The sequence below is a fragment of the Stegostoma tigrinum genome, chromosome 7 (genome assembly GCF_030684315.1).
Source record: "Stegostoma tigrinum isolate sSteTig4 chromosome 7, sSteTig4.hap1, whole genome shotgun sequence".
In the NCBI taxonomy this organism is placed as follows: domain Eukaryota; kingdom Metazoa; phylum Chordata; class Chondrichthyes; order Orectolobiformes; family Stegostomatidae; genus Stegostoma; species Stegostoma tigrinum.
Window position 1 is genome coordinate 97,131,298 of NC_081360.1, and position 27,037 is coordinate 97,158,334.

A 27,037-nucleotide genomic window follows, 5' to 3' on the forward strand; every position below is an offset into this window, starting at 1 on the left:
TGCTTGTCCTATCAAAGGTGAGATTTCTAAAATTGGTGTAAATTGCCACTTCCATGCTTGCGAGAGATGGTGAAGTTATGTTGGGTGTCTTAATGGTTTTAGTCCAAAGGTGTTCTCACTGACTATTAAGGATCTGTGGACACCCCAATACACTTCACAGCGAGTGGAATACTTTTAAAAGTGTAATTGCTATTGTAACGAAAGAAACAAGACAGGCATTTTGTGCTAGTCAGGATCCCAACATCAGGTGATGACCGGATAATCTGTTAGGTAATGTTGGTTCTTCTATCATCTAAATGGTATTTTCAGTGCACAAATAATGGGAATTTGGCTTGAAAGTTAACTAGGAATAAAAATCTGCTCAACACAACTGATCACTACTTGCCTTGAAGTTGTGCTATTTCTCATAGCAATTCATTCTGCAAAATTTAATACTGAGGTTCTGTGCTGTGTGTGGGGAGAAATCATTAGCATGGGACTATTTGACTGGGAAAAAATAATTTAACCTAGGATGAATATCGACCTAGGTACCAGGGAAAACACCCCCTGCTACAATTCAGCAGGGTGCTGTGGGAACCCCCCCCCCCCCCCCCCCCGCCCCGAGAGGGCAAGCAAAACCTCATTTTAGTGCCTTAGGATGACTTGAAAGGTAAATGAAGTCACCAGTCTTATCAGACCATAGGACTGCGCTCTCATTGAAGAGAGACACCTAGTGGTTTAACTTGAGGCTTACCACCAGGTGGGGAGGGGAGAGGTTGAGAAGGAGCATTCTTCATGGTAACCCTCAGCTGGTGCAGGGATTGAATCCACGCTGTTGGCACTGCAAACCAGCCTCCAGCCAACTGAGCTAACCGACTCCCTGAGCCAAGGTAAATAGGAATGTATGGAATAACAGCAGCACATCTTCCCTATTGCCTTAGAGTGTTGGCTTGGGTTATGTGCTGCATTGTCTGGATTTGTGTAGTTGTCCGGTGGCTGAGAGAGGGAGTTTTGCTTCTCGTCTCCTGGTTGTCATGGAGCAGGGAAGACTGTACTCTGTTGACCCAATTTTCTCCAACCATTCAAGAAAGAGCCAAAATGAATTTGAGGTTGAAAAGGTTTCATTGATTATCTTTTGCAAAAATAATCACCTCTTATGTGATGTATCAGAGACCTGCTAGGCTTTCAGAACTGTACCTCAACCTGAGTTAACTCCCTGGAAATAAAAGGAGTGTCTTTTTTTAATATGTTTACAACATTCTCAGCATTTGTTGCTTTAAGACAAGCCCTGAAGTTGAATTACTATGCCATTTGTTCGTTTGTGTTGTCAACAAAATACGAGTTTAAGGAGTGTTTATAACCAGGGATCTGGATTTTTCAACGGAAAAAGTGAGAAATGTAATAATGACACTCCATTTTGTTGACAAAATCACTAGGCATTTTTGTGTGAAGATGTCCCTTGGGCCCATTTGATTCTATAATTTCAGACTCTCTGTCCTTCATAATTAAATGGTTGAATTGTGGGAAATGCTGTATACAATAATTAAGTTGTTTCTTTTTCTCTGATTTCTTTCAAAAGGAAGGGAAAATTTCTATTTAATTTTGAAAACTATGGAGCTACTGCCCAAGATTTTGTTGAGTGGATGAAAAAGTGAGTAAGATGAAGTGTTGTATGTATGAAGAAAATTACATGTGCGTTATCTTGCTGACTCTACTACCATGGGTACAAAGGACAATTTTTTTTCACCTCAGATTATTTTAGTTCTTTTGGAATATAAATGCTTTATTGCATTGAGATTATGAATCCTCTTAAGGCAGGCTGTCATTCCAATTTTATTGGGCACATTTTCATAATAACCCAACTGAACATGTGTATGCTATTGTTAATGTCCTTATTCATATAAACAAATATTTACCATTAGTTTATTGTCTGCAGATGTATTTTGTTCTTGGATCTGAAGGATCATGTATTGAAAGCTCCTTTGCAATATAATCAAGTACCTCCAACAAAAAAAATGCGGGCTGTTTAATGACTGGAATGACATGACTTGTGTTGTGCTTTTATCTATCTTGATTATACAAACTTCAGTATGACCAAGTTAAATACACGCAACCACAAGAAGAGTCACTCTTAATCTCCTCTGCAAAGAAACGTGTTTGTTTTCAGGGAAGGGGTTGGCGAGGTTGGTTAGAGAATGAAAGGGCATCAAACCACATCTAGTAGTTGACGAATGGTTTGCACCATAGTTTATCTGATGTATTCGTCTTTGTGACACAGTTGCATTTCTTTTGTCGCCAGACCCCATGAAGCGCAGCCCGAACCCCCAGAGATCCCATGGGCAGAGCAAGAGTCTGGAGTGTCTCATTTAACAGATGATACCTTTGATGGGTTTGTGAAGGAACACCCATCCGTACTCGTGATGTTTTATGCGCCATGTAAGTTGCAGTTTGAATGCAAGTTAGCCTTTACTTGCTGCTTATGGGCCTGTTCTGTGAGAACTATGGTTACTTGAGGTTTAACTGCTTGCTCCTTAATTGCACCTTCGCTCTGGAGCTTTCTTGTCAGATGTGTCTGCAGTCACACCATGTCATGTGGAGTCGTACCTCTCTGGAAGATAATGGATTTCAGTGACAGTTATTGAGAATTGAACTGTTCTGAGACTCTGAAACTCCCTCAGCCCATCACATCGGTTTAAGATACTCCTTATCTGCCCTAATATTGTCTCCATACATGGCTAGCACTTCCTATATTTTATACCGAACATTCTTGTTTTCAGCTGACCTGGGCCATCCATAATATTTTTCTTCTGAAAAGCTGCTCAGAATTACAGTTGATTATCTTGGTTGGAGTTTTGACCCCAATGGTCCTTCAGAAAGGAGCCCCTTACTCTTCCCCCGGCTTAAGCACTTCCTATTACAAGCTGTTAAGGGGCATTGCATTAAGAGCCACTCCATATTAGGGATGCCATGTACAGAAAAAGAGATGGCATGTAAGTTGCCAGGGTTCAGTGTTCTGAAGGCCCGTCAGTAGCCCCCCTCCTGTGGCTAGGTGTCAGATTTATTTTGATGCTCCAATTATGTCATTTGGCTTGTTTAATTATTTTAACACTGCTACACACCTAGAGTTGTTCTTGCATTTTGTCAGAAGCTGTTCGAGCAAGGACAGAAACATTAAAGCAGTTGCTGCTTTTTCAAGCTTCGGGGAAAACGGTCAATTCTATTTTTGAACTGGAAAGCACCAGACAGCTTCTGCCCACACAGTTACCCCACCTGATTCCATCTCTTCCTCCATTTAAACCTTGCAATTCTCTGAAGAGGGAATAAATTATTGAGCCAATATAAATAAAACAAACTCAGAATTTTCTCTGGAGCCCTCACAACTGTTCAAAGCTGTTCCTGGCAGTCATTGAGATTGCTACCACCAATGAGTTCTGTCCCTAGGTTTGTCTGTATCTTTGGGATTATGAGGTTTAAACAAAATTCAGAAACAAAGACCAAACAATAGTGAGCATAGCACCAAGTCACCTTTATGAGCAAGGTAGAATTAGTTGCTAAAATGCTGTTAATAAACACATTGACATTCCATAAATCAAAGACATTTTGGAACTGGGCAGCAACATAATTTGCTTAATCATGTTTTGACAGGACTTGCTATCAAACCCAGCCAAGTCAATCTACCTCGGACATAAGTAGATAATACATAACAGCATTGGTTATCACTGTATTTTGAGTTTAATAGCATTTTGGCCTTTGATGTTGCCAAGAGAAATGAGTTTTGTAATTATCAAAATAGCACCCAGTGGATGTGGGACTGTTGCACAAAGCCACTTGCTCTATCACAACTCTGCCAGCGACTTTTACAATAAGTTTGGACACTTGATTCTTCCGTTTGCACTGACCATCTGTGCTCCAGGTGCTGTTTTTCTATTAAGGAAATAACATGCAGAGGGTTAATGGCAGGAAAAAAAAATTAGAAAAAGAAAAGACAGGCATTATGTGGACCATGTGGCACTGAAACAAACATTCTACCGACTGGGTTCATGTCACCATTTTTGCTTCACATGAACCACCTCTGTTCTTATGCCATCAAACCATTTCGGGATATGGAACTGTTCCTTAAATTCACCTGTGCTATTCATCTGAACTGTCTCTTCTGGTCATGAGTTTCACATTTTCAGCATATTCTGAATCAAGAAGATTCTCTTGAATTCTCTATTGCATTTATTAGTGACAATCTTATACTTATAGCTTGTCTTTCTGATCTCAACCACGAGTGGCAAAAACTTTCTATACATCTATTATACTGATTCCTTTTATAAATTTTTTTTTCATTCACTCTTGCAATGTAATCATCACTGGCTGGATCAGCATTTATTGCCCATTCCTAATTGCCCTTTGGATGTTGGTAATGAGCTGTCTCCTTGAACCATTGCAATCCATAAACTGTAAGTAGACCCACAATGCCACTAGGGAGGGAGTTCCAAGATTTTGGCCCAATGATACTAAAGGAATGATATATTTCCAAGCCTGGATGGTGAGTGGCTCAGAAGAGAACTTGCTGGTGATGTTTCCGAATATCTGCTGCCATTATTCTTCCAAATGGTGATATTCATAGGTTCAAAAGGTGCTGACTGAGAGCTTGATGAATTTCTGCAGTGCACCTTGTAAATTGTGTATGCCAATGCTATTGAGCATCGGTAGTGGAGAGACTGGCACTAATTCAGCAAAAAATTCCAAGTGGACTGGTTTTTCGTGGATGGCTTCAAGCTTCTTATGTTATTAGAGTTGCAGTCATCCACTCACTTTGGGGGTTTTTCCACCACAAACCTTGTTTGTGCCTTGTAGTGGTTGGTAGGCTCTGGGAAATCAGAAGGTGAGTTACCTACTGCAGGATTTCTAGCCTCTGATCTGACCCTGTAGCCACAGTACTTTGTATGACTAGTCCAGTTGAGTTTCTGGTCAATAGTAACCCCAGGAATATTGATAGTGGGGATTTGTTGTTGGTGATACCATTGAATGTCAACGGGCAATTTTCAGATTGTCTGCTTTTGGAAATGGTCGATGCCTGGCACTTGTGTGGCACAAATGTCACTTGCCACTGGTCAACTCAAGCCTGGATTTTGGCCTGATCTGTTGCAATTGAGCATGGACTTCTTCACTATCTTAGGAGTTACGAATGATGCTGAACATTGTGTTTTTCAACAGTACAGGAATTAAGTGTTATGGTGAGTGGGCGGGTAAGTGGAGCTGAGCCTCAAAAAGATCAGCCATGATCTTATTAAATGGCAGGGCAGGCTCGAGGGGCTGGATGGCCTACTCCTGCTCCTAGTTCTTATGTTCAATTTGCCAGCTAGCTGGATGAATGCAGCACTTTCGAAACTGTGGTTCAATCTGTTAAAACAAGCCTAAAATACCTCCACCTTTGTCCTTTATAGGGTTTTTAAATCCTGATTCTTTCAACTGTACTTGAACAGTTGACAGGTGCGTGTTAGTCAGACTGCATGCAGTGTTGAGGTGGCAGCTGGTAATTGTCACGGTGACAGGAAGTTATTAAACATGGAAATAATTGTTGAGCACTGAACCTATCTGATTAACACTGATGCAGTCAGCTGGCCAATTCTAACTAAAATGAGATTAAACAATTTGTGTTGCTATTTAGTTTCCAATTAAATTCATTCCTTAAATCATGGACTGTTAATTATAGAAGTTCAATAATCAGTATTGTTCATTAGCTGCATTTTAGTGACTGACTTTGTTCATTTTGTTGGCAAAACTGACAAGAAATATTTCACTATCTTCCGTTTGTAGGTCTCTATTGGGCCCTGTCCTTCATCCTTGGAAAAAATATAGTGACTTAAATTTATATAGCATTTTTCATGACCAAACTCCAAAGCACTTTACAGCAAATGATGTACTTTTGAAGTGTAGTTGTTATTGTCATGTAGGAAACAAGGCAGTCCAATTTACGTGCCACAAGCTCCCCAAAAGAAATATGATAAAATCCAGAATTTCTTTTGTGTTGACATTTGAGAGACCAGCCCTGTTTGATTTTTTTTGTGCTCCACGTCCCCGTAATGAAACTTGAAAGCCAAACCTTCTGACTCCAGTGAGAGCTTTGCTGACTTAGCCATTGCTTTTCTGTAAGACCCTGCATTCTTCTTATTTTTCCATGCTGTCCTCTTTCCCAAGACTTGAGCAATGCTTATCCCTCAGTTGGTACTCAATAAAATAAAAATTTGTTGTTTTTTAAATCACATTGCTGCTTATGGGAGCTTTGCGTGCAAATTGTCTGCTATTTCCTTTACAGCATAACAGTGACTGTACCTTTAGTAGTTCTTTGTATGTTGCACTTGAGGCATCTAGTGATGTAGAAGATGCAGTATAAGTGCCATACTTTTTCATAACAAGTGATGGCACGATGCTGATTATTTTTTTCAAATTACAAATTTCAAGGAAGGATTTCTTGAGGATGGGAGTATAACTGACAATGAAAAGAATTTTTTTTTTAAAAATTGTACCTGTTTTTGCCTTTTCTGAAATAAATGGTAGGAACTGTTCATTGGGAAAATGGTAATTTGCCTGCCAACCCCATTCTTTCTGCCATCCATGTACATACTTCATTCTACACTTTACCCCACTAACTTCATCTATTCAAGGAAAGTACTACAAAAGTATTTGCTCATTGCTGCTGATTGTTCCCAGATGATTTTTCAGTCTTTGCACTTCTGCTGTTTAGCCCTGGTCTACAGTTGACCATAAATTGCATTGCTCTTCCAAGCTCAGTTTGTCACTTGTCTTTTTCCCCCTTTCTTGGTGCTTTGGTACCATTTTCTGACCTGTTAAATTTCTGACTTTGACAAAATTATTAGAACCAGTCTTGGGTTAGTTTGCACGGTGAAATCATGACTGAGATGACATTCTCTGGAGCTTTAGTTCTGAGATGAATACATTCTGAATTCTGTTTTTGTTTCCAATTCTGTAGGGTGTGGGCACTGTAAAAAGATGAAGCCAGAGTACGAAGAAGCTGCCGAGATATTGAATAATGAAAGTGATGTAAGGAAATGTTTGTTTTCTTTTTAAGAAAAGGATTCAGGGTAGTCCAAAACAGAGGACAGGAAGAAGTTACAGTCATAAAAGCTGCTCCTTTTTTGAGTTATTTTTAGCATTGGAGCTAATTTCCTCAAATGTTAGGAGTGGGAATGTTTTATAAGCTGCTGCATTGGTTTAGGAACTTTGGAGGGGGGAGAAGATCAAAACAATAGCACTTTAAAAAGGAGGAAGACAGACAATGGCAGTGACCATAAGTGAAGTGATTTAAATGGAGAAAGAAACTTACACTGCTGTATTCCGCACCAGTAACCTGTGCAGCTGCTGCCTTTGCTGTTTGGTTTCAAGTATCTCAATGAGCTCATTGGAGTTCATGCTAAGAAAAATAAACAAACAGTGAAATTCACAGCTGACCTTGGAAAAACCTGTGCGTGGAAGCTCACAGCAGGGGTCGGGGGGGCGCGAGCGACTAAATGGCTTTTTAAAATGTAAATTTACTGTTTTTCTTTTACAAATCTACAGTAGTGAGTAGAGTGAGTTCTTTTTTCAATTATTTATTTTTATTGAGATCCGTCTCCTAATTAAATACTTAAAAATAACAACACAAGTACCATGCTAGCCTGGAGCAGTGTTTCTCGAGCAGTAAGTCTCTGCTATTTTCTGGGTCTGTAGATTATTAGGATGCAAAGATGGCCTTTAGTTGTGCTCTTCCTGTCGTATTTGGGAGATTAAGTAGAGTTTCCACGTTACTGATTATGCCTGCAGAAGGTGTGTTTGGTTGCAAATCCTATTGAGTTGCATGGATCGGTTGGAGCGGCAGTTAGAAGCAATGAGGAGTTTACAGGATCTGGAGAGTGCGATGGATGGCAGTTGCAGGGAGGGGATAAACTGAAGATACAGTCAGGTAGATGGGTGACCTCCAGGAAAGGTAGAAAGAGGCAAGTAGTGCCGGCGCATCCTATGGCTATCCCCATCTCAAACAAGTATGCTGTTTTGGAAAATGTAGGGGATGATGGACTCTCAAGGGAATGTAGCACTGACCGCCAGGTATCTGGTATCAAGACTGGCTGTAATGTAATGACGGATATGCCAGGTTCCGAGCAATTGATTGTGATGGGGCACTCTAGTCAGAGGCACAGAGACGATTCTGCGGCTGACAGCGAGACATCAGGACAGTGTGTTGGCTCCGTGGAGCCAGAATAAAAGATTCTTTGGAGAGGGTGCACAATATTGTCAAAGCAGAGAGGAACCTGCAGGAGGTCATTGTTGTTCATTCCAGTATGTACTTGGGGAAGAAAAGGATGAAATTCTGAGGAAAGAATATAGGAAATTAGGCAGGAATTTAAAAAATAGGCCCTCAAGGGTGGTAATGTCTGGATTACTCCCAGTGCATCAAGCTAGTGAGGGTAAGAATAGAAGGATAGAGCAGATGAATGCGTGGCTAAGGAGCTGGTGCGGGGATGATGGATTCACATTTCTGGATCGTTGGAATCTCTTCTAGGCGAGAAGGACCGATTGGAATTGGAAAGGGGACTGATATATTGGCAGGGAGATTTGCTGCAGCTGCTCAGGAGGATTTAAAGTAGTAAAGAGGAAGCATGGGCGACAAGATAGATATTGAGGAAAGAGGGAGGAGATGGTGATGCTGGAAGCTAGAGTCAATAAATATGGAGCTGGAAAAGTACAGCAGCTGGGACGGCATCTGAGGAGCAGGGAAGTCAGCGTTTTGGTTTGAAACCCTTTGTCAGGACTGGGGAGGGAGAGGGGAGCCCAGAAATAAATAGAGGCGGGAAGTGAGATGGAGACAGATGGATGCATGTTGAGGTTATTATGAATGGTCAATGGGAAGAGTGAAGCAAACAGGTGAGTTGGAAGATGGACAAATTGGATGTAGGGAGATTTTGAAGCTGGTGAAGTCAATATTCAGGTCATTAGATGTTGTTCCTCCAGTTTACGTTTGGCCTCACTCTGACAGTGGAGGAGGCCAAGGAAGGACATGTCACCAGGGGAGCGGGAGGGAGAGTTAAAGTGGATGGCAACCGGAAGGTCAGGTTGATTGGTCTGAGACTGGTACAGTTGGGCAAAGGAGTAAGTCAAACAGTCTGTTCTGGCCTGCCTTAAGTAGAGAATCAGGTTGGACAGATAAATTAAACTGCATTTATTTCAATGCAGGGCAGATGAACTCAGGGCATCGTTGGAAACATGGGAGTAGGATATCACATCAATTACAAAGACATGGGTCAGGGATAGTCAGGACTGGCACCTTAAGGTTCCAGGGTGTAGATGCTATAGGAAAGATCAAAAGGGAGACGAGAGGAGGGCAAGTGGTGTTTTTGATGAGGGATAACATTACAATTGTATTTAGGGAGGATATTCCTGGGAATACATCCAGGGAATTTATTTGTGTGGAACTGAGAAATAAGAAAGAAATGGTCATCTTATTGGGATTATACTTACAGACCCCGAAATTGAGAAACAAATTTGTAAGGAGATCTCAGTTATCCGTGAGAATACTAGGGTAGTTATGGTAGGGAATTTTAAACATAGTTCCAAATATGGACTGGGACTGCCGTAGTGTTAAGTGCTTGGATGGAGAGAAAATTTTTTGATTCAAATACGGATGTATCTACTCGAAAGTGCAAAACTTGACCTACTCCTAGGAAATAAGGCAGGGCAAATGACAGGTGTCAGTTGGGGAGCACTTTGGGGCTAATGAGCATAATTCTATTAGTTTTAAAATAGTGATTTAAAAGGGTGGACAGGATCTAAAAGTTAAAGTTCTAAATTGGAAGAAGGGCATTTTTGATGATATTAGCAAGAACTTTCAAAAGTTGATTCAGGGCAGATGTTCGCAGGTAAATGGACAGGTAAATGGACAGCTAGAATATGGGAAGCCTTCAAAGTTGAGATAACGAGACTCTAGAGACAGTATGTTCCTGTTAGGGTGAAGGGCAAGACTGGTAGGTGTAGGAAATAGAATAGTGTAGAGAAATAGAAGTTTTGGTCAAGAATAAGAAGACAGCACGTCAGATGTAGATAGCAGAAAATGAGTGATTCCCTTGAAGAAATAAAGGCAGTAGGAGTATACTGAACAGGGAAATCCGGAGACCAAAAAGGGGACATGAGATAGCTTTGGCAAATAGGGTTAGGGAGAATCCAAAGGGATTCTACAAATCCTTTACGGACTATAAGAACGTAGAACATTACAGCACAGTACAGGCCATTCGGCCCTCGATGTTGTGCCGACCTGTCATCCCGATCTCAAGCCCATCTAAGGTAACCAGGGAGAGAATAGGCCCCCTTAAAGATCAGTGAGGCAGCCTATGTGTGGAACTGCAGCAAATGGGGAAGATACCAAACAAGTATTTTGCAACAGCGTTTACTGTGTAGAAGGATTTGGAGGAAAGGGAGTGTGAGGAACTAAATAGTGACATGTTGAAAAATATCCATATTACAAGAGGAGGAGGTGCTGAATGTCATAAGACGCATAAAACTGGGTAAATCCCCGGACTCAAGCCCCCCAATCTGTTCTAAAGTGGAAGTTGACACCCCCCCCCCCCGACCTTGAGAACTAAAACCGAAATTCCCAAAAAGGAACCTCACCTTGTAATTTGCAAAAGGAATGTGAAAAGTGGTATAACCTGCCTTTCAGCATCATCTTAGTGGTTAAATAAAATAAATCCCTGACATTCACTTTAAATTCAACAAGTAACAACTAGAGAGGATAGTGAAGAAGGCATTTGGTGTGCTTGCCTTTATTGATCAATGCATTGAATATAGGAATTGGGAGGTCATGTTGTGGCTGTACAGGACATTGGTGAGGCCACTAGAATACTGCATGCAGTTCTGGTCTCCCTGCTATAAGAATGATGTTGTGAAATTTGAAAGGGTTCAGAAAAGATTTGCAAAGATGTTGCAAATGTTAGAGGTTTTGAGTTACAGTGAGAGGCTGAATAGACGGGTTATTTTCCCTGGAGCATCAGAGGCTGAGGGGTGGCCTTATAGATGTTTATAAAATCATGAGGAGCATGGATATGGTAAATAGACAAGGTCTTTTACCCGGGGTGGGAAAGGCAAAGCTAAAGGACGAAGGTTTAATGTGAGAGGGGAAAGGTATAAAAAGGACTTAAGGGGCAACCTTTTCACGCAGAGGGTGGTGCGTGTATGGAACGAGCTGCCAGAGGAAGTGGTGGAGGCTGGTACAATTACAACAATTAAAAGGCATCTGGGTGGGTATAAGGATTTACGGAGATATGGGCCTAGATTTATTTAGGAAAGCTTGTCAGCGTGAACACGTTGGACCAATGGGCCTGTTTCCATGCTGTATATCTTGATGACTCTATAACTTCATTTAAAATGGCAGATTTTACTGCTTCGTGGAAATAATACACCTAAGAAGAAAGAATCCTTCTGTCCTTTTTGCAAAATTTCAGTGCAGCTTGACTTTCCTCCCTTCAGCCCTCCTGTTCTTCTGGTTACTGGTTTTGCTTTATTATCCTAGAGTCCAGGTGTGTTGGCAGCAGTTGATGTCACATCTCAGAAGCATTTAGGAGAAAGGTTTCAAATCACTGGCTTCCCAACCCTCAAGTACTTTGAAAATACTGAAGAGAAATGGACACTTCCACATCTGCGGACCAAGGATAAGATCATCGAGTGGCTCCACAAGTATGTTGTTTACCTCGAACAAAATGCATCATTGCCTCTGCAGCATTTTATTTTAATGAATCCGTGCTGAAGACCTGAGGCTTGCGTGCAGGGCACCTCAAAAGACAAAGCAGGTAGCACAGAAGATGACATGATGATTGGCAGATGGGTACCAGGCTTATATTTGTTGCGTGATGTGCTGAAGTTATTTGATCTGGGAAGACATTTTGCCTGAAGAGCACTAGATAAAATATTTCATGCCCAGATAGATGCCCTAGATGGTTTTAAAAATAAAACACATTTAACAAAGACAATCCTTTACACTTTATCGTGCAGCTGTCGAAGTAAAGTAATGTGAAGGTACTTCACAAGGACAATTATACAAGCAAATCGTGGGTCCGACCCACTTAGTGAATTATTAGTACAGGTTAACAAAAGTTGTATTAGCAAGAGATAATGGGAACTGCAGATGCTGGAGAATCCGAGATAAAAAAAAGTGTGAAGCTGGATGAACACAGCAGGCCAAGCAGCACCTGAGGAGCACAAAAGCTGACATTTCAGGCCTAGACCCTTCTTCAGAGAAGGGGGAGGGGGAGAGGGTTCTGAAATAAATAGGGAGAGGGGGATGCGGACTGAAGATGTATAGAGGAGAAGATAGGTGGAGAGGAGTGTGTGGGTGGGGAGGTAGGGAGGGGATAGGTCAGTCTGGGGAGGACAGATAGGTCAAGGAGGCGGGATGAGGTTAGTAGGTGGGAAATGGAGGTGCGGCTTGAGTTGGGAAGAGGGGATAGGTGAGAGGAAGAAAGGTTAGGGAGGCGGAGACGAGCTAGGCTGGTTTTGGGGTGCAGTGGGGGGAGGGGAGATTTTGAAGCTTGTGAAGTCCACATTGATACCATTGTGGGGAAACCAAGTGGAGGCTTGGCGACCGCTTTGCAGGACACCCGCTCGGTTTGCAATAAACAACTGCACCTCCCAGTCGCGAACCATTTCAACTCCCCATCCCATTCCTTAGACAACACGTCCATCCTGGGCCTCCTGCAGTGCCATAATGATGCCACCCGTAGGTTGCAGGAACAGCAACTCATATTCCGCTTGGGAACCCTGCAGCCCAATAGTATCAATGTGGATTCCACAAGCTTCAAAATCTCCACCCCCCACTGCATCCCAAAACCAGCCCAGCTCGTCCCTGCCTCCCTAACCTGTTCTTCCTCTCACCTGTCCCCCCCTCCCACCTCAAACGCACGCCCATTTCCTACCTACTAACCTCATCCTGCCTCCTTGACCTGTCCGTCCTCCCCGGACTGACCTATCCCCTCCCTACCTCCCCACCTATACTCTCCTCTCCACCTATCTTCTCCTCTATCCATCTTTGGTCCGCCTCCCCCCCCCCTCCCTATTTATTCCAGAACCCTCTCCCCATCCCCCCTCTCTGATGAAGGGTCTAGACCCGAAATGTCAGCTTTTATGCTCCTAAGATGCTGCTTGGCCTGCTGTGTTCATCCAGCTTCACACTTTGTTATCTTGTATTAGCAAGGTTGGCTTTAAGGAGTGTCTAAAAGGAGGAAAGAGACTTGGGATTCAGTGGCTAAAGACCCAGGTGATGAAGCAATGAAAATGATTACAGAAAAACAAAATTTGGAAAAACTCGGCAGTTCTGGCAGCATCTGTGGAAAGAAATCAGAACTAACCTTCCAGCTTGAATGACCCTTCCTCAGAACTGGTCAGTCGACCTGAAATGTTAACTCTGATTTCTTTTCAGAGATGCTGCCAGACCTGTTGGGCTTTTCCAGCAACATCTGTTTTTGTTTCTGATTTACAGTATCTGCAGTTCTTCCAGTTTTTAATGAAAATGAGGGATGTGCAAGAAACCAGAACTAGGGATAGCAAGAATGCATGACCGGAAGATGTTACGGAGATGGAGAGGGGTGAGGCTTTGGTGGCATTTAATAAAACGTGTGCAAAATTTTAAAGCAATGTGGCTGAACTGGTAGTTGATATTGTGCACATGATGTGAGTGACTGAATTTGGGCAAGTTAGATTGCGCAGGCAGTAGAATTAGGGGATGCTCAGGTTGACAGTTTTGGTGATTTGAGAGCATTGTAATTGTCATTGACTAGCCTTCATTCCCAGCCCCAGTATACTGACCAGAATAGGTCTGTCATCCAGTAGTTCCACTCTACTTTCCATCTCGTTTCCCCAGTTGCTGATTGGCCTTGATGGTTCGTGGGGTGATATCAACATGCTTTTGATTGTGATGAAATCGCTCCACTGAACTGCTGCAGTGAGCCTTCAGACAAGGGACTGTCGGATGCAATGTCACTCACCAGGAACCACAGTGGAACTAATTACTTTTAATTTGACATTTTGATGAGAAAGGGTGAGGAGTGAATCCTCAGTGCTTTAAACCTTTAATTAAATTGTGCAACAGGAAAGGCAGGAGACTTGACCCAATCCATTTGGTTTTGTGGAAAATGTATGGAAATTTCAGTCTCTTGGTATTTGGCAATCTCTGTTTCACCCTGCTCAGAAATGTGTGTTTTTTTTGATCTATTAAAAGCATAACAAGAGTTACAGCTGGCTCGGAGAACTGTTTTATTAAAATCCCTGAGCAGCTTCTGGCAGGAAATCCAAATCCTACACTTGACATTTTCTACCTCTGTTGCTGAACGTTGGACGCATTTTATCATATCGAGCTGATGCTTATGGAAGCACTTACTGAATATACAATGAAAGTAATTTAAGGAGGAACTTGAATGAGCTTGAGAGAATGTTTATTGCTAGTAGAATCCCAGGTATATATTTATTTGGATGATGGGGGTTATTGTGAAAGAGATGGTACTGGAAAACCTTTGTGTTTTGCAGTGCTTTTCAAAAACCTCCCTGTTGGGTGTGATTGGATCATATTCTACAGGAAATTCCCTTTACTTTGACCTCAGTCTTGATCACCAGGCAGAGACCACCTGCCCTCCAAGCACTAATGTAACTTCGGCTTTCCTTTACACAGTACCTTGAACTTAATTCAAGCATATCAAAGCACTTCACAGAAATAAAAAAAATTGAAGTTGAGCCAAAGAAGGTGTCACATTCCCTACAACCCTCAGATATTTATACTGTTCCAGTTCTACCCCTTTGTGGACCCTGATTTGAATTGCAGTGACACCAGTCACCAAGACTTTCAACATTTGGACCCTAAGATCTGGAGTCTCGTTCAATCTCTGAATCCTTTGCGCTCGGCCCCTCTCCCTCCCACAAATCGGGGTGGGTTCACATAGAATATTCTCGGCCTCTAACAGAACTGGACAGGGAGGATGTTCCCAATGATGGGTGTGTCCAGAGTCAGGGGCCACACTGAGGATTTGGGGTAAATGATTTAGGACGGAGATGAGACATTTCTTCGCCCAAAGATTGGTGAGCCTGTGGAATTCATTACCACAGGAAGTAGTTGATGCCAAAACATTGACTGTATTCAAGAAGCGACTAGATATAACACGTGGGGCAAATGAGATCAAAGGTTATGGGGAGAAAGTAGGATTAGGCTATTGAGTTGGATGATCAGTCATGATTGTGAAGAATGGCAGAGCGGGCTTGAAGGGCCGAATGGCTGCCACCTGCTCCTATCTTCTATGTTTCTAAGTCTCTGTCTCGTGCTGTCTATCAGACTCGCACGCTCGTTCCCTCTTTCTCTCACTTCCTGTCTCTCACCGCCCCAACCACCTCACCGAATCGCCCCATTGTGCTGCTTAAAGCCTACATCCTGCCCCTTGTAAGACCTGCTAAGTGTTTAAATTTGCTTCAGAGGTCTGTGAAGGGTCATGGAGCATATTTCTATTTTAGAAGTGTTATATAAACACAGGTTGTTGTTATTGTCTTGGGGCAGGTGATCAAACACTTGCTAGACAAGTTAAAGTAGATCATCGGAGGAAGAGAAAAACATGGGAAGGGTTTAGAATGAACAATCTGAATTTAAAGTAGCTGAAGATACAACCATTTTGCCCAATTTCCATGTCAGGTGTGCTATGTCTCTTTGGTGGTTTGGAGAATGTTTACCTGTAGGGAGAGATAGAAAATACCACACAGAGCTTGGTGTAAATGGAAGAGGAAAGTGAGATTAATAAAATAGCTCTTTTACAAAGGGCCTGCATTGAATGTTAGATCTTCTCATGCAGTCCACAGCCTGAACAGGATGAAACTAAAATTGCTTTTCAGTTGGTGTTGATACAAAGCGGGTACAGTGGTCTGGATTCAGATGCAGTGGGCATGTTCGTCTTAAACTGATTGTTCACTTGAATTGCTGTTTGTGCACTAGGCACTTACTCAGTATGCAGCTGAGTAGTTTGGATTAGAAGAAGAAAAACATGGTCTGTTTGACCTTGTTCAAAGTCAGTGATATTGTAAGTCTCAGTTACTCAATTATCCATTAATGAGCTGAAATAATTCCGATTGCTCTCAGAACTGGTCTCAACAATACCTGGATTGCTATTGATGATGACAGTAATTGTTCATTTTCGGAGAGCTCCATTCTATAGACCTGACTGTTTGTAAGCATGTTGCATAATGAGATTTAATTATTGCCTAACCGACAATCCCTCACACCATCAGCAATTCGTCCAGGCAAAGTAGTCGATCGTGAAGGCATAATATTGGCTGGGAGATAGTGAGAACTGCAGATGCTCGAGTCAGAGATTACATTGTGGAGCTTGAGGATCACAGCAGGCTAGGCAGCATGGCAGAGGAGCAGGAAAGTTGGGACCCATCTTCAGAAATGGGGAAGGGGAAGGGAGCTCAGAAATCAGTAGACAGAGGAGGGTTGAGGGTAGGGTTGAAGGTAGGTGGGATGGTGATAGGTGAGTGCAAGGGGGGATTGGTCAGGTGATGGAAGGGTGGATACATGGGAGAGAACATGGACAAGTTGTGTCAGGTCAAGGAGGTGGGGTTGAGAGGGAGGGTTGGTCATGTGATGAGGCTGGGGTTGGAGAGATTTTGAAACTGGTCAAATCCATAGTTAGGCCATTTGGCTGTAGGGTTTCAAGGCAGAATTTGAGGTGCTGCTCCTCCAGTTCCCGGGTGGCATCATCGTGACACTGAAAGAGGCCCAGGGCAGACATGTCACTCAGGGAGTGGGAGGGCCATGCGACCGGAAGGTATTGTCATTTGTCATGAACAGAGCGCGGATGCTCTACAAAACAGTCTGCAAGCCTCCAGTTGGTGTCTCCGATGTAGAGGAGGTCACATCAGGAGCAGCGGATGCAGTAGACCATGTTGGTGGATGTGCAGGTGAACCTGTCTAATGAGGAAGGTTTGTTTTGTGCCTTGAATGGAGGTGAGGGGGGTGGTGTAGGGGCAGGTGTAGCACTTCATGCGGTTGCCGGAAGCGGTGCGGCGGGGTGATGGGGTTAGTGGGGAATGTGGAGCGAATGGGAGAGCCGCGGAGAGAGCAATCCCTACGGAAGATAGGTAGGGATGGGGGAAGAAAATATATCTTTAGTTGTGGACTCGGATTGTAGGTGGCAGAAATGGCGGAGAATGATACATTGGATATAGGGGGTTGGTGGGGTGATATGTGAAGACAAGGGGGATTCTGACTTTACTTTCGTTGGGGGGGAGTTGGTGTGAGGGTGGGAAACTGGGATGTTGCATGCAAATCACAAATGCTATGTTGCAAACAAAACCAAATTTCTTGCAGAAATAATCTGGCTTATGAAAAGGATATAAACTTTATTCCACTTTCGCACAGGCACCTAGAAATTTTGAGAGAGGACATTCCAGAATACAAGGTATGACTTAGACAGTGACCTAGTAGTGGATGAGAAGTAGTCTAGTGTTGGAAGAAAGCTTGCAGAGCTGGAAGAGATCACTGGCAGAGGATGAACTGGAGCAGCGGTAGATTTCAACACCAAGAGATCTTAAAGGTGGTTTTCCTGAAATTCACATTCATTAACTTTACTCTTTTCCACCATCTTGTCCTCACTGCCCCTCCATAGTCCTCAAGCTCCTCCACCACCTGAACAGTCCTGGGAAGAGCAGCAGACCAGTGTCACCCACCTTGGCGCTGAAGATTTTAAGGAGTTCATGAAGAAAAAGAAGCATGCCTTAGTCATGTTTTATGCACCTTGTAAGTTATCGTTTGTATACCTTTTAGAGTGGTGTTGAACTTTTTATGCAGTTCTGAATTGTACAGCTCAGTCACAAAGCACTTTTTCTCACTTTAAACAATGGGCTGGAAGTGACCAGTTGCATTAATGAGGTTAATATTCGAAACAACAGGAAATGTATATGTTATATAAGCTGTTTAAGATGATTAATTGGTTTGCTGGGGTAGATAAACTGTTCCCTGTGGTAGGAACTGACTGACATGATATTAAAATCATAGCCAGGAATGAGTGAGCTCTCCTCCCACAGAACTGATTGTGATAATGTTTTTTTGTTTTGTAAGGGCATTGAGGAATATGTTAGCAAGTGGGGAAATAGTTAAGGTACTTATTAGATGTAATGTGATTGGATGGTGAAGAGGCTGACTGCTTTCCCCTATTTTTGAGCTCTTAGACCTTGACAGATTTAGCCCTAATGCAGTGCCTGAAAGATGTATATAAATAATCAGCAGAATTACTCGTCCACCTATCTTGCATGGGAAAAGTCAGGACTCCATTCCACCCTGTCTCAGTCAAACTCATGGTAAGCACATCCTGAGCATGAGCACGAGCACTAGCACATATGTCCTTATGCTTTTTGAGACTCTGTGCAGTTCATTTTCGATCCTGAGTATCTTCCTCATTTGTGTAAGCAAAGCTGGTGTTTGAGGAAAGAGAGCCAAACATGCCCACAACAAAATGTCAGCCTAAAATTTTGGCTAATAGATTCACTGTGTTCATGCAGCTCTCAAAACAGAAGTTGGATTACTGCCTGTTTGAGGATGCAGGATAAATAGATGGTAGTGGGGGTGGTGGGCAGCAATATAAGGATGTAATGATTGAGATGTGAAGAAATAGGTTGGCAGGAGACCCACACAGTATAAATACCATCACAGACCAGTTGGGCCAGTAGTCTGTTTCTGTGCTTAAGTTTGATATCATTCCATGTAAGGTGTACGATCAGCCAGAACCATTAAAGTGGAGTGGAATTGAGGAATATGAGCCAAAATCTAAAAATGTCTTAGCTGTGATCAGGTATTTTTAATTCTGCCTCTGTTTTAGGGCACTACTGTTCTTGAAATTATTTTTTGAATTTATCCATTGTTTCTTTTTATATTAAATTGCAGGAAGTGAGCATCACTCAAGGGCAAAAGTTTTCTTCCCTCAGCCCTAATTGCCCTTAAAGTGGTGGTGAGCCAACTTCCTTGAATGGCTGCAGTTGGTGTAGGTGCACCCACTGCTGTTTTGACCCAGTAGTTGACAGGACAGTGATATAATTTAAGGTTAGGGTAGCGAGCAGTTTGCAGCGGAACTTGCAGGTGGTGCAGTCCCTTGTACCTGCTGCCCTTGTCCTAGGTGGCAATGGTTGCTGGTTGGAAAGTGCAGCTGAAGATGTCATCATAAGTGCTGCAGTGTGTCTTGTAGGTTGTATGCTAAGCTACTCTGCATCAGTGATAGAAGGAATGAATGTTTGGTGTGGCAGATGGATTGTCAAACTAGCGAGCTGCTTCGTTTTGGATTAGGTTGAGGAAGTGATTGGGAACTGTACTCATCCAAATATATGAAGTGTATTCAATCAGACTCCGAACATGTTGTAGGTGGTGGACTGGCTTTGAGATGAGTTATTCATTGCCGAATGTCCAACTCTTGACCTGCTCCTAAAATTATGGTATTTATGTTGTTGTTCTAGTTAAGTGTCTGATAGCTGGTGGCTCTCTGAATGAAAATATGCATCCTGTTTAAAGCGTGTTTTAGTGTACAGTTTATTTTCAAAGAGGAACACAGCGGTCCAATACTTTAGCAAATCACGGATACAAAAGTACTCCACTAATTCTGTGGTAATTTTCTGCAACAAAACAGAACTCAGCAGGTCTGGCAGCATCCACAGCTCTTTCAGTAATTTTTCAGCAAGTCTACAGCCTCTATGTCTAGAGGTTTTGTAGTGATAATGAGCATATTTGGTGGAAAAGAACCCAAAGAACTGCGGATGCTGGAAATCAGAAACGAAAACCAAAATTGCTAGAAAAACTGTGTGTCTGGTAGCATCTGTGGAAACAAAGCACCGTTGATGTTTCAGATTCAATGACCCATCTTCAGAACGGAATGTAGGTAGGAAAAACTTAGTGCATACACTGAAGACGGAGGGGAGAAGTAAATGATAGATGGAGATGGAGCCCAGGGATACAATAGTGATTGGCAGAGAAAGGAATTGGTGAAGGTCAGCCTGAATAGCTGCTAATGGGGACTGTTCATAGCTGACAATAGCTTATTTGTGGTAGCAGCCCATGTGGAGCTGAGGCCCTAAAATTATTGAGCTCGATATTGAGTCCTGAAGGCTACAGGGTCCCCAAGCAGAAAATGAGATACTGATCTTCCACCTTGGAATATTTGGCACACGTTTATATATGCGAGACTGTGTGTTTATTTTGGTACAGTTTAAAGAAAAATGCTATCAGTACATTCCTAGTGATTATGTTTTACAGGACATGGTAGTCTAATGTTACTGGAGATAAGCGAGTCCAGACCCTTGCTCTGTTTTTGCGAGTTAATCAAACTGTGCTCAGCAATCCACTGAAGAATTCCTAGGCCCAGGTTTTCCCATCCAAGGAAGACTTTTTTTTTGTTTTTCCACATGTTCTGATGGAGTTGCCCAAAGTCCTAAGTACATGTCTACTGAAATGTGAATTTTGACATTCATTTCCTTGGTAATAATAAAACAAATGTGAGATGGACGGCACTTTCCCTGAATTACATTACACCTATTCACCTGGTGTCTCAGGTTATCAGATAACACAGTAACAAGAATATCAAGTTTAGGTTAAAGTAAAGCTCTTCTGCCATCAGCAAGTAACAAACTTGTTACATGAGCATATCTTGAGTATGCCATGCGTAGTCCTCTGGTCTGTTTCCAAGAATCGGTAAAATTTGGTGACTTTATTCTGCCTTTGCTGTGCTTAGAGTTTTTTTATATTAGTCATTGAGGATCACCCTGTCAGAATATTTGGTCATTTGGCACAAAAAGGCTCTGTATCAAGAAGGGCGAACTGGTGTTGACACCTGGGTATCCTTGTGCATCAGGTACTGAAAGTAAGTGCACAAGTGCAGCAGGCTGTAAAGCAGGCAAACTTATGTTGGCCTTCAGTGAGAGGATTTGAGTACAGGAACAAGAATATCTTGCTGCACTCATGTATCTGAAAAACCAGCAGAGGACTGAGAACTGCGTGGAATGAGGGAGCAGTCAGGTTAGCCTCAGATTGTTTTCACGAAGTACAAGGCACAGGATCAAGACCAAATAGCCTTCTGTGTTGTAATGTTTGTCTCTTGTCACTATGGTTGCACGAAGAAACAAAATTAATTTTTAACTGAGGCTTTAGATAAAAGAAGCATGTCAAACAACACGCACACTATCAAGGAAAGTTGTTTTAAATGCCTCCACTGCTCAAAATAATGTCAACTTTTATGTGCAATTACATTATTAATATCTGTATTGACCACCCACCTGGTTGCCATTGGTATGTCTCTCCAAGAACAGGAACAAAGAACAACACAACACAGCACAGGAACAGGCCCTTTGGTCCTCTAAGCCTGCACCACCGCATTTTGCCTTTATGTTAAAACTCTCTCCACTTACGGGTTCCGTCTCCGTCTATTCCCTTCCTATTCAAGTATTCACCCAGGACCACCTTGAATGCAGCTATTGTGCCGCCTTCCACCACCAGCTCTGGCAACACGTTGCAGGCACCCACGAGCCTTTGTGCAAAAAACTTACTCCCTCACAGCTTGAACCTGTGTCCCCTAGCAATTGACCCTTGCACCTGGAAATTGGTCTCATATTTTCCACTCTATATCCATGCTATTCACAATCTTTTAAAATCCGTTAGGTCACCTCCTACTTTCCAGTGAAAACACACAGTCTAGCCAGCCTTTCTTCATATCTAAAACTCCTCATAACCAGGCAACATCCTGTAAACCTTTTCTTTACCCTCTCCAAAGCATCCACATCCTTCTAGTATTGCGGTGACCAGAACTTGTGCTATTTCTCCACGAGTCCCCAAGCGTCCACAAAGAGAGCTGTGTCAAGACTCTGTTTAAACGAGTGATAACACAGTGCAGCGACCCGGAGATACACAAAAGTGAAGAGGAATACCTAAGCAAAGCCTTTGCAAACAATAGGTATCCCAACAGCTTCGTCTGCTGATGCCTGGCAAATAAACAACACTGAGAAGACACTCTACACCCCAACACACTGGCCACCTTCCCTGTATTAGAAACACATCAAAACTGACTGCAAGACTCCTACAACCTCTCGGAATAAGGGTAGCACACGAACCAACAGCCACATTTCGCCAGTTCTCTAAGACAGAAGACCCCATACCCACAATAAGAAGGATAAATGTATGATATACAAAATATCATACAGCAACTATGAGAAACACTACATAGGACAGATGGACAGGAAACTCACCACGAGGATACACAAACACCATCTCCTGGCAAAATGGCACTACCAACTCTCTCTCGTTTCAATACACTCCAGCATAGGACAAGTTTAACGGGGACCATGTCATAGTACTAGGACAAACAAAACAAAAGACAAGCACGAGAGATCCTGGAGGCCTGATTTTCAACTGGTGCAATAAACAGACATGTTAAAATAGAATCAGAGATAATGGGAACTGCAGATGCTGGAGAAACCCATCTATGTACCACTACAGTGCAAAACCAGAAACAGGCCTACCCACCATGACAGACTGGACCATGTAAATTCAGACTGGGACAGAACAACAGCACTTCAATGGATGCTAGACCGCACTCAAAATGTCATCTAGAACAGAGACATCTGCACAAAAATCAATCAGGTTGGCAAACCAACCTAATAAGAACCACACCCTGAGCCACAGATCTTCATTAAAACACTCCACAAGTCTTCCTTGCAATTTCTTCTTGTATATAGCTACCCATTGTACTCATAGCTACGTATGAGTTGAGATGTTCTGACTTTTTCCTCCCCCTTAGGCAATTCTGATGCTTAATGGGGTTTTAGATAACAAGGTGTTGAGCTTAGTCAGTTACAGTTAACAGCTCAACTTGCTCAGTGAAACTAAGAACTTGTGATCAAATAAAAAAAAGTGAAAGATATCATTTTAATCAACTGAGATTAACTGAAGCCTTTTTTCATTTGGATATAGGTGGGTCCCTGTGCATTTTCAGAACATTTTTATTCTCATCTGACCTTTCAAATTCATAGCTTTTCTTTCACTTTGCTCATTGCTTCATCACAACTCTCCTTTCCCTCTTGCCTTGGGCTTGTGTAGAATAAATTTTGAAAATTCAGGTAAACATCATGTTACCCCTTAGAGGTTGTAAGTTTTATATGAAACATGGCATGAAATAGTAGTCTGTTGAGATTTAGAAGGTTTCTGTGTGGTCCTCCAATACAGCAATGAACAATGATCACTATCTCCTGCACCATGAATGCTGGGGCTTGCACAGTGTTTTTGACATTGGACAAAAGGGCTGTTTTAAGCCAAAGATAATGGTAAAATCTTTGAATGTAGCAGACACTTCCTGCAGGTGCCACACTGCCTGTAAAAGTTCAGATTTTTTTTTAATGCTGTACTTTACATGGATATGTGGTGACTGTTAAAGTGCACAGTATCAAGTCAGCTAATTAGTGAGGAAAGCAATTTGGGACTGTCAGATGGTTTTGAAGAGGAAGTTAGTCAGCATTGAATAACCAGTAGCAGCATTTGTAAAATGTGGTAAAGTTGCCCTTGTGATAACCTTGTAAACAGAGCCAAATTCTCTGAGCTGCTCCTGCTCCACCAAACTCATCTCCACCTATCTGGACTCCATTTTCTCCCCTTTGGTTCAGGAACTCCCCACCTACGTCCGTGACACCACCCACGCCCTCCACCTCCTCCAGGACTTCCAATTCCCTGGCCCCCAACACCTCATGGACGTCCAGTCCCTATACACCTGCATTCCGCATGCAGATGGCCTCAAGGCCCTCCGCTTCTTCCTGTCCCGCAGGCCCGACCAGTCCCCCTCCACCGACACTCTCATCCGCCTAGCTGAACTCGTCCTCACCCTCAACAACTTCTCTTTTGACTCCTCCCACTTCCTACAGACTAAGGGGATGGCCATGGGCACCCGCATTGGCCCCAGCTATGCCTGCCTCTTTGTAGGTTACGTGGAACAGTCCCTCTTCCGCACCTACACAGGCCCCAAACCCCACCTCTTCCTCCGGTACATTGATGACTGTATCGGCGCCGCCTCTTGCTCCCCAGAGGAGCTCGAACAGTTCATCCACTTCACCAACACCTTCCACCCCAACCTTCAGTTCACCTGGGCCATCTCCAGCACATCCCTCACCTTCCTGGACACCTCAGTCTCCATCTCAGGCAACCAGCTTGTAACTGATGTCCATTTCAAGCCCACCGACTCCCACAGCTACCTAGAATACACCTCCTCCCACCCACCCTCCTGCAAAAATTCCATCCCCTATTCCCAATTCCTCCGCCTCCGCCGCATCTGCTCCCACGATAAGACATTCCACTCCCGCACGTCCCAGATGTCCAAGTTCTTTAAGGACCGCAACTTTCCCCCCACAGTGATCGAGAACGCCCTTGACCGCGTCTCCCGTATTTCCCGCAACACATCCCTCACACCCCGCCCCCGCCACAACCGCCCTAAGAGGATCCCCCTCGTTCTCACACACCACCCTACCAACCTCCGGACACAACGCATCATCCTCCGACACTTCCGCCATTTACAATCCGACCCCACCACCAAGACATTTTTCCATCCCCACCCCTGTCTGCTTTCCGGAGAGACCACTCTCTCCGTGACTCCCTTGTTCGCTCCACACTGCCCTCCAACCCCACCACACCCGGCACCTTCCCCTGCAACCGCAGGAAATGCTACACTTGCCCCCACACCACCTCCCTCACCCCTATCCCAGGCCCCAACATGACATTCCACGTTAAGCAGAGGTTCACTGCACATCTGCCAATGTGGTATACTGCATCCACTGTACCCGGTGCGGCTTCCTCTACATTGGGGAAACCAAGCGGAGGCTTGGAGACCGCTTTGCAGAACACCTCCGCTCAGTTCGCAACAAACAACTGCACCTCCCAGTCGCAAACCATTTCCACTCCCCCTCCCAGTCTCTAGATGACATGTCCATCATAGGCCTCCTGCACTGCCACAATGATGCCACCCGAAGGTTGCAGGATCCGCCTGGGAACCCTGCAGCCTAATGGTATCAATGTGGACTTCACCAGTTTCAAGATCTCCTCTTCCCCTACTACATCCCTAAACCAGCCCAGTTCGTCCCCTCCCCCCACCGCACCACACAACCAGCCCAGCTCTTCCCCCCCACCCACTGCATCCCAAAACCAGTCCAATCTGTCTCTGCCTCCCTAACCGGTTCTTCCTCTCACCCATCCCTTCCTCCCACCCCAAGCCGCACTCCCATCTACCTACGAACCTCATCCCACCTCCTTGACCTGTCCGTCTTCCCTGGACTGACCTATCCCCTCCCTACCTCCCCACCTATACTCTCTCCACCTATCTTCTTTACTCTCCATCTTCGGTCCGCCTCGCCCCCTCTCCCTATTTATTCCAGTTCCCTCTCCCCATCCCCCTCTCTGATGAAGGGTCTAGGCCTGAAATGTCAGCTTTTGTGCTCCTGAGATGCTGCTTGGCCTGCTGTGTTCATCCAGCCTCACATTTTATTATCTTCAAATTCTCTAAGCCACTTGTTTCCTAATTTAAATTATAACCCCTTTGCTATTCCCATTCCTGGGCAGAATATTACAGATTTTTGCTGTTACAAATTTCCCCATTGTTATGAATGGGGAAAGATGTGAACAGCAATGCACTTACCCCCACGTGGTTTATTTTAATATCTTGCCCAGAGCCATCCAGTTCCTTTCTGCACATCCCAAAAAAGATTAATCTTTTTTAAAAAATTCAGTAAAATTCCTCTCAGAATATTATCATTTGATCCTCGTGGCATCCTTTGTCCACATCTCAATTCATATGTAAATTGACCCAGTGTTCTGGTCATACCCAGCAGTCTTTGAAAGTTGAACAATAAGCGAAAAGAATTGAATAGAGGTGGCAAAGTACTAATCCAAAGGTGAGAGTTCCTTCCTACAGAAGAACTTAATCTGCGCAATATGATTAAAGTGGAAAAGAATTATTTGGAGTTGTATTATTGAAAGGCATGACCAGAAAAATCCCTGAGCTGCTCAGCAGCGTTAAAGCTTTCAGAATTAATATTTTTCTTATTCTTTGTGGCATGCAAAACAATAGCTGAAAGCATATTGCCACAGAGGAAATTTATTTTCTTCCTGTACCAGCAGTGGCTCAGTGGGTAAAACTCTTGCCTCTGATTCTAAAGATTGTGGGCTCAGATCAAATTGCCAGAGCCTGAAGCACAAAATCTAGATTGACACTTCAGTGCAGAACCAAAGGAGGTGCTTTCTTGTCAATTGTCGGTCTGTGGATCCTTCTGCAATTTATGGGGAGGAGGGGGGGAGTGGACTGTGGCGGTGGCGACTGCGGTATGTTCCGACATTGGGGACATACCCATGGTCGTCTTTGCAATGCCCTGGCCAATGGTTATCCTTCAGCCTGTGTTAATACAACAAAATATCTGGCCACTATCATATGGCAACATGGTTTGTTTGAATTGGCTGCTGTTTAGCTTCCAATGTTCTTCAGATGGCTAAAGCGCCTTGGCATGTCTTGTGATTGTGAAAGGTACTATACAAATTCAAGCTCTTTCAAGCGAGGATTGGCTAACATCTAAAGTTATTTTTTATGCCAATAAGATGATCAGATTGTGGCCTCCATTCCGTTTTCCTGTCAGTCACTGATAACTTTGACTCCTTTGTTAGACCTATCCAAATGTAGATATGAGTTAATGCAGCCCTCAGCTAGGTGCCTTGCACAGGTATAGTTACAACCTGCATGCTTAATTGTTTGGCCCACTGGTCCTTTCTTTCAGTAAGCTAACCTAAAATGTGGTGACTGAACTTTTTCGAAACAAATTCTTAAACAGATCATGTGTCTTTATGATGCAAAGTAAATCTTTAATGATTTTTAAAAGCAACAACTTGCACTGTTTTCTTCTTGTTTTTCTGGTGATAAATATAGGTTCTGTCTGTTGTAGTTTGTATGCTACTGATCCAAATTTCTCTAAATATAGTCACTCAATTCATTTAATA

The 27,037-nt window shown here is 43.2% G+C and overlaps 1 protein-coding gene across 3 annotated transcripts in view; it reads left to right on the forward strand.

Annotated features, from left to right (window-relative positions):
* Positions 1–27,037, forward strand: part of pdia5 (protein disulfide isomerase family A, member 5) — a 111,577-nt gene that overhangs the window by 48,774 nt on the left and 35,766 nt on the right. For all 3 annotated transcript variants that reach the window (XR_007247985.1, XM_048535117.1, XM_048535118.2), the window contains exons 10-14: positions 1,559–1,630; positions 2,279–2,415; positions 6,962–7,032; positions 11,528–11,691; positions 17,652–17,782. Coding sequence is in view for 2 of the 3 variants with exons in the window: in XM_048535117.1 (XP_048391074.1) it covers positions 1,559–1,630; positions 2,279–2,415; positions 6,962–7,032; positions 11,528–11,691; positions 17,652–17,782 (575 nt within the window). In the remaining variant the exon portion in view is untranslated. The remainder of the gene's footprint in view (positions 1–1,558; positions 1,631–2,278; positions 2,416–6,961; positions 7,033–11,527; positions 11,692–17,651; positions 17,783–27,037) is intronic.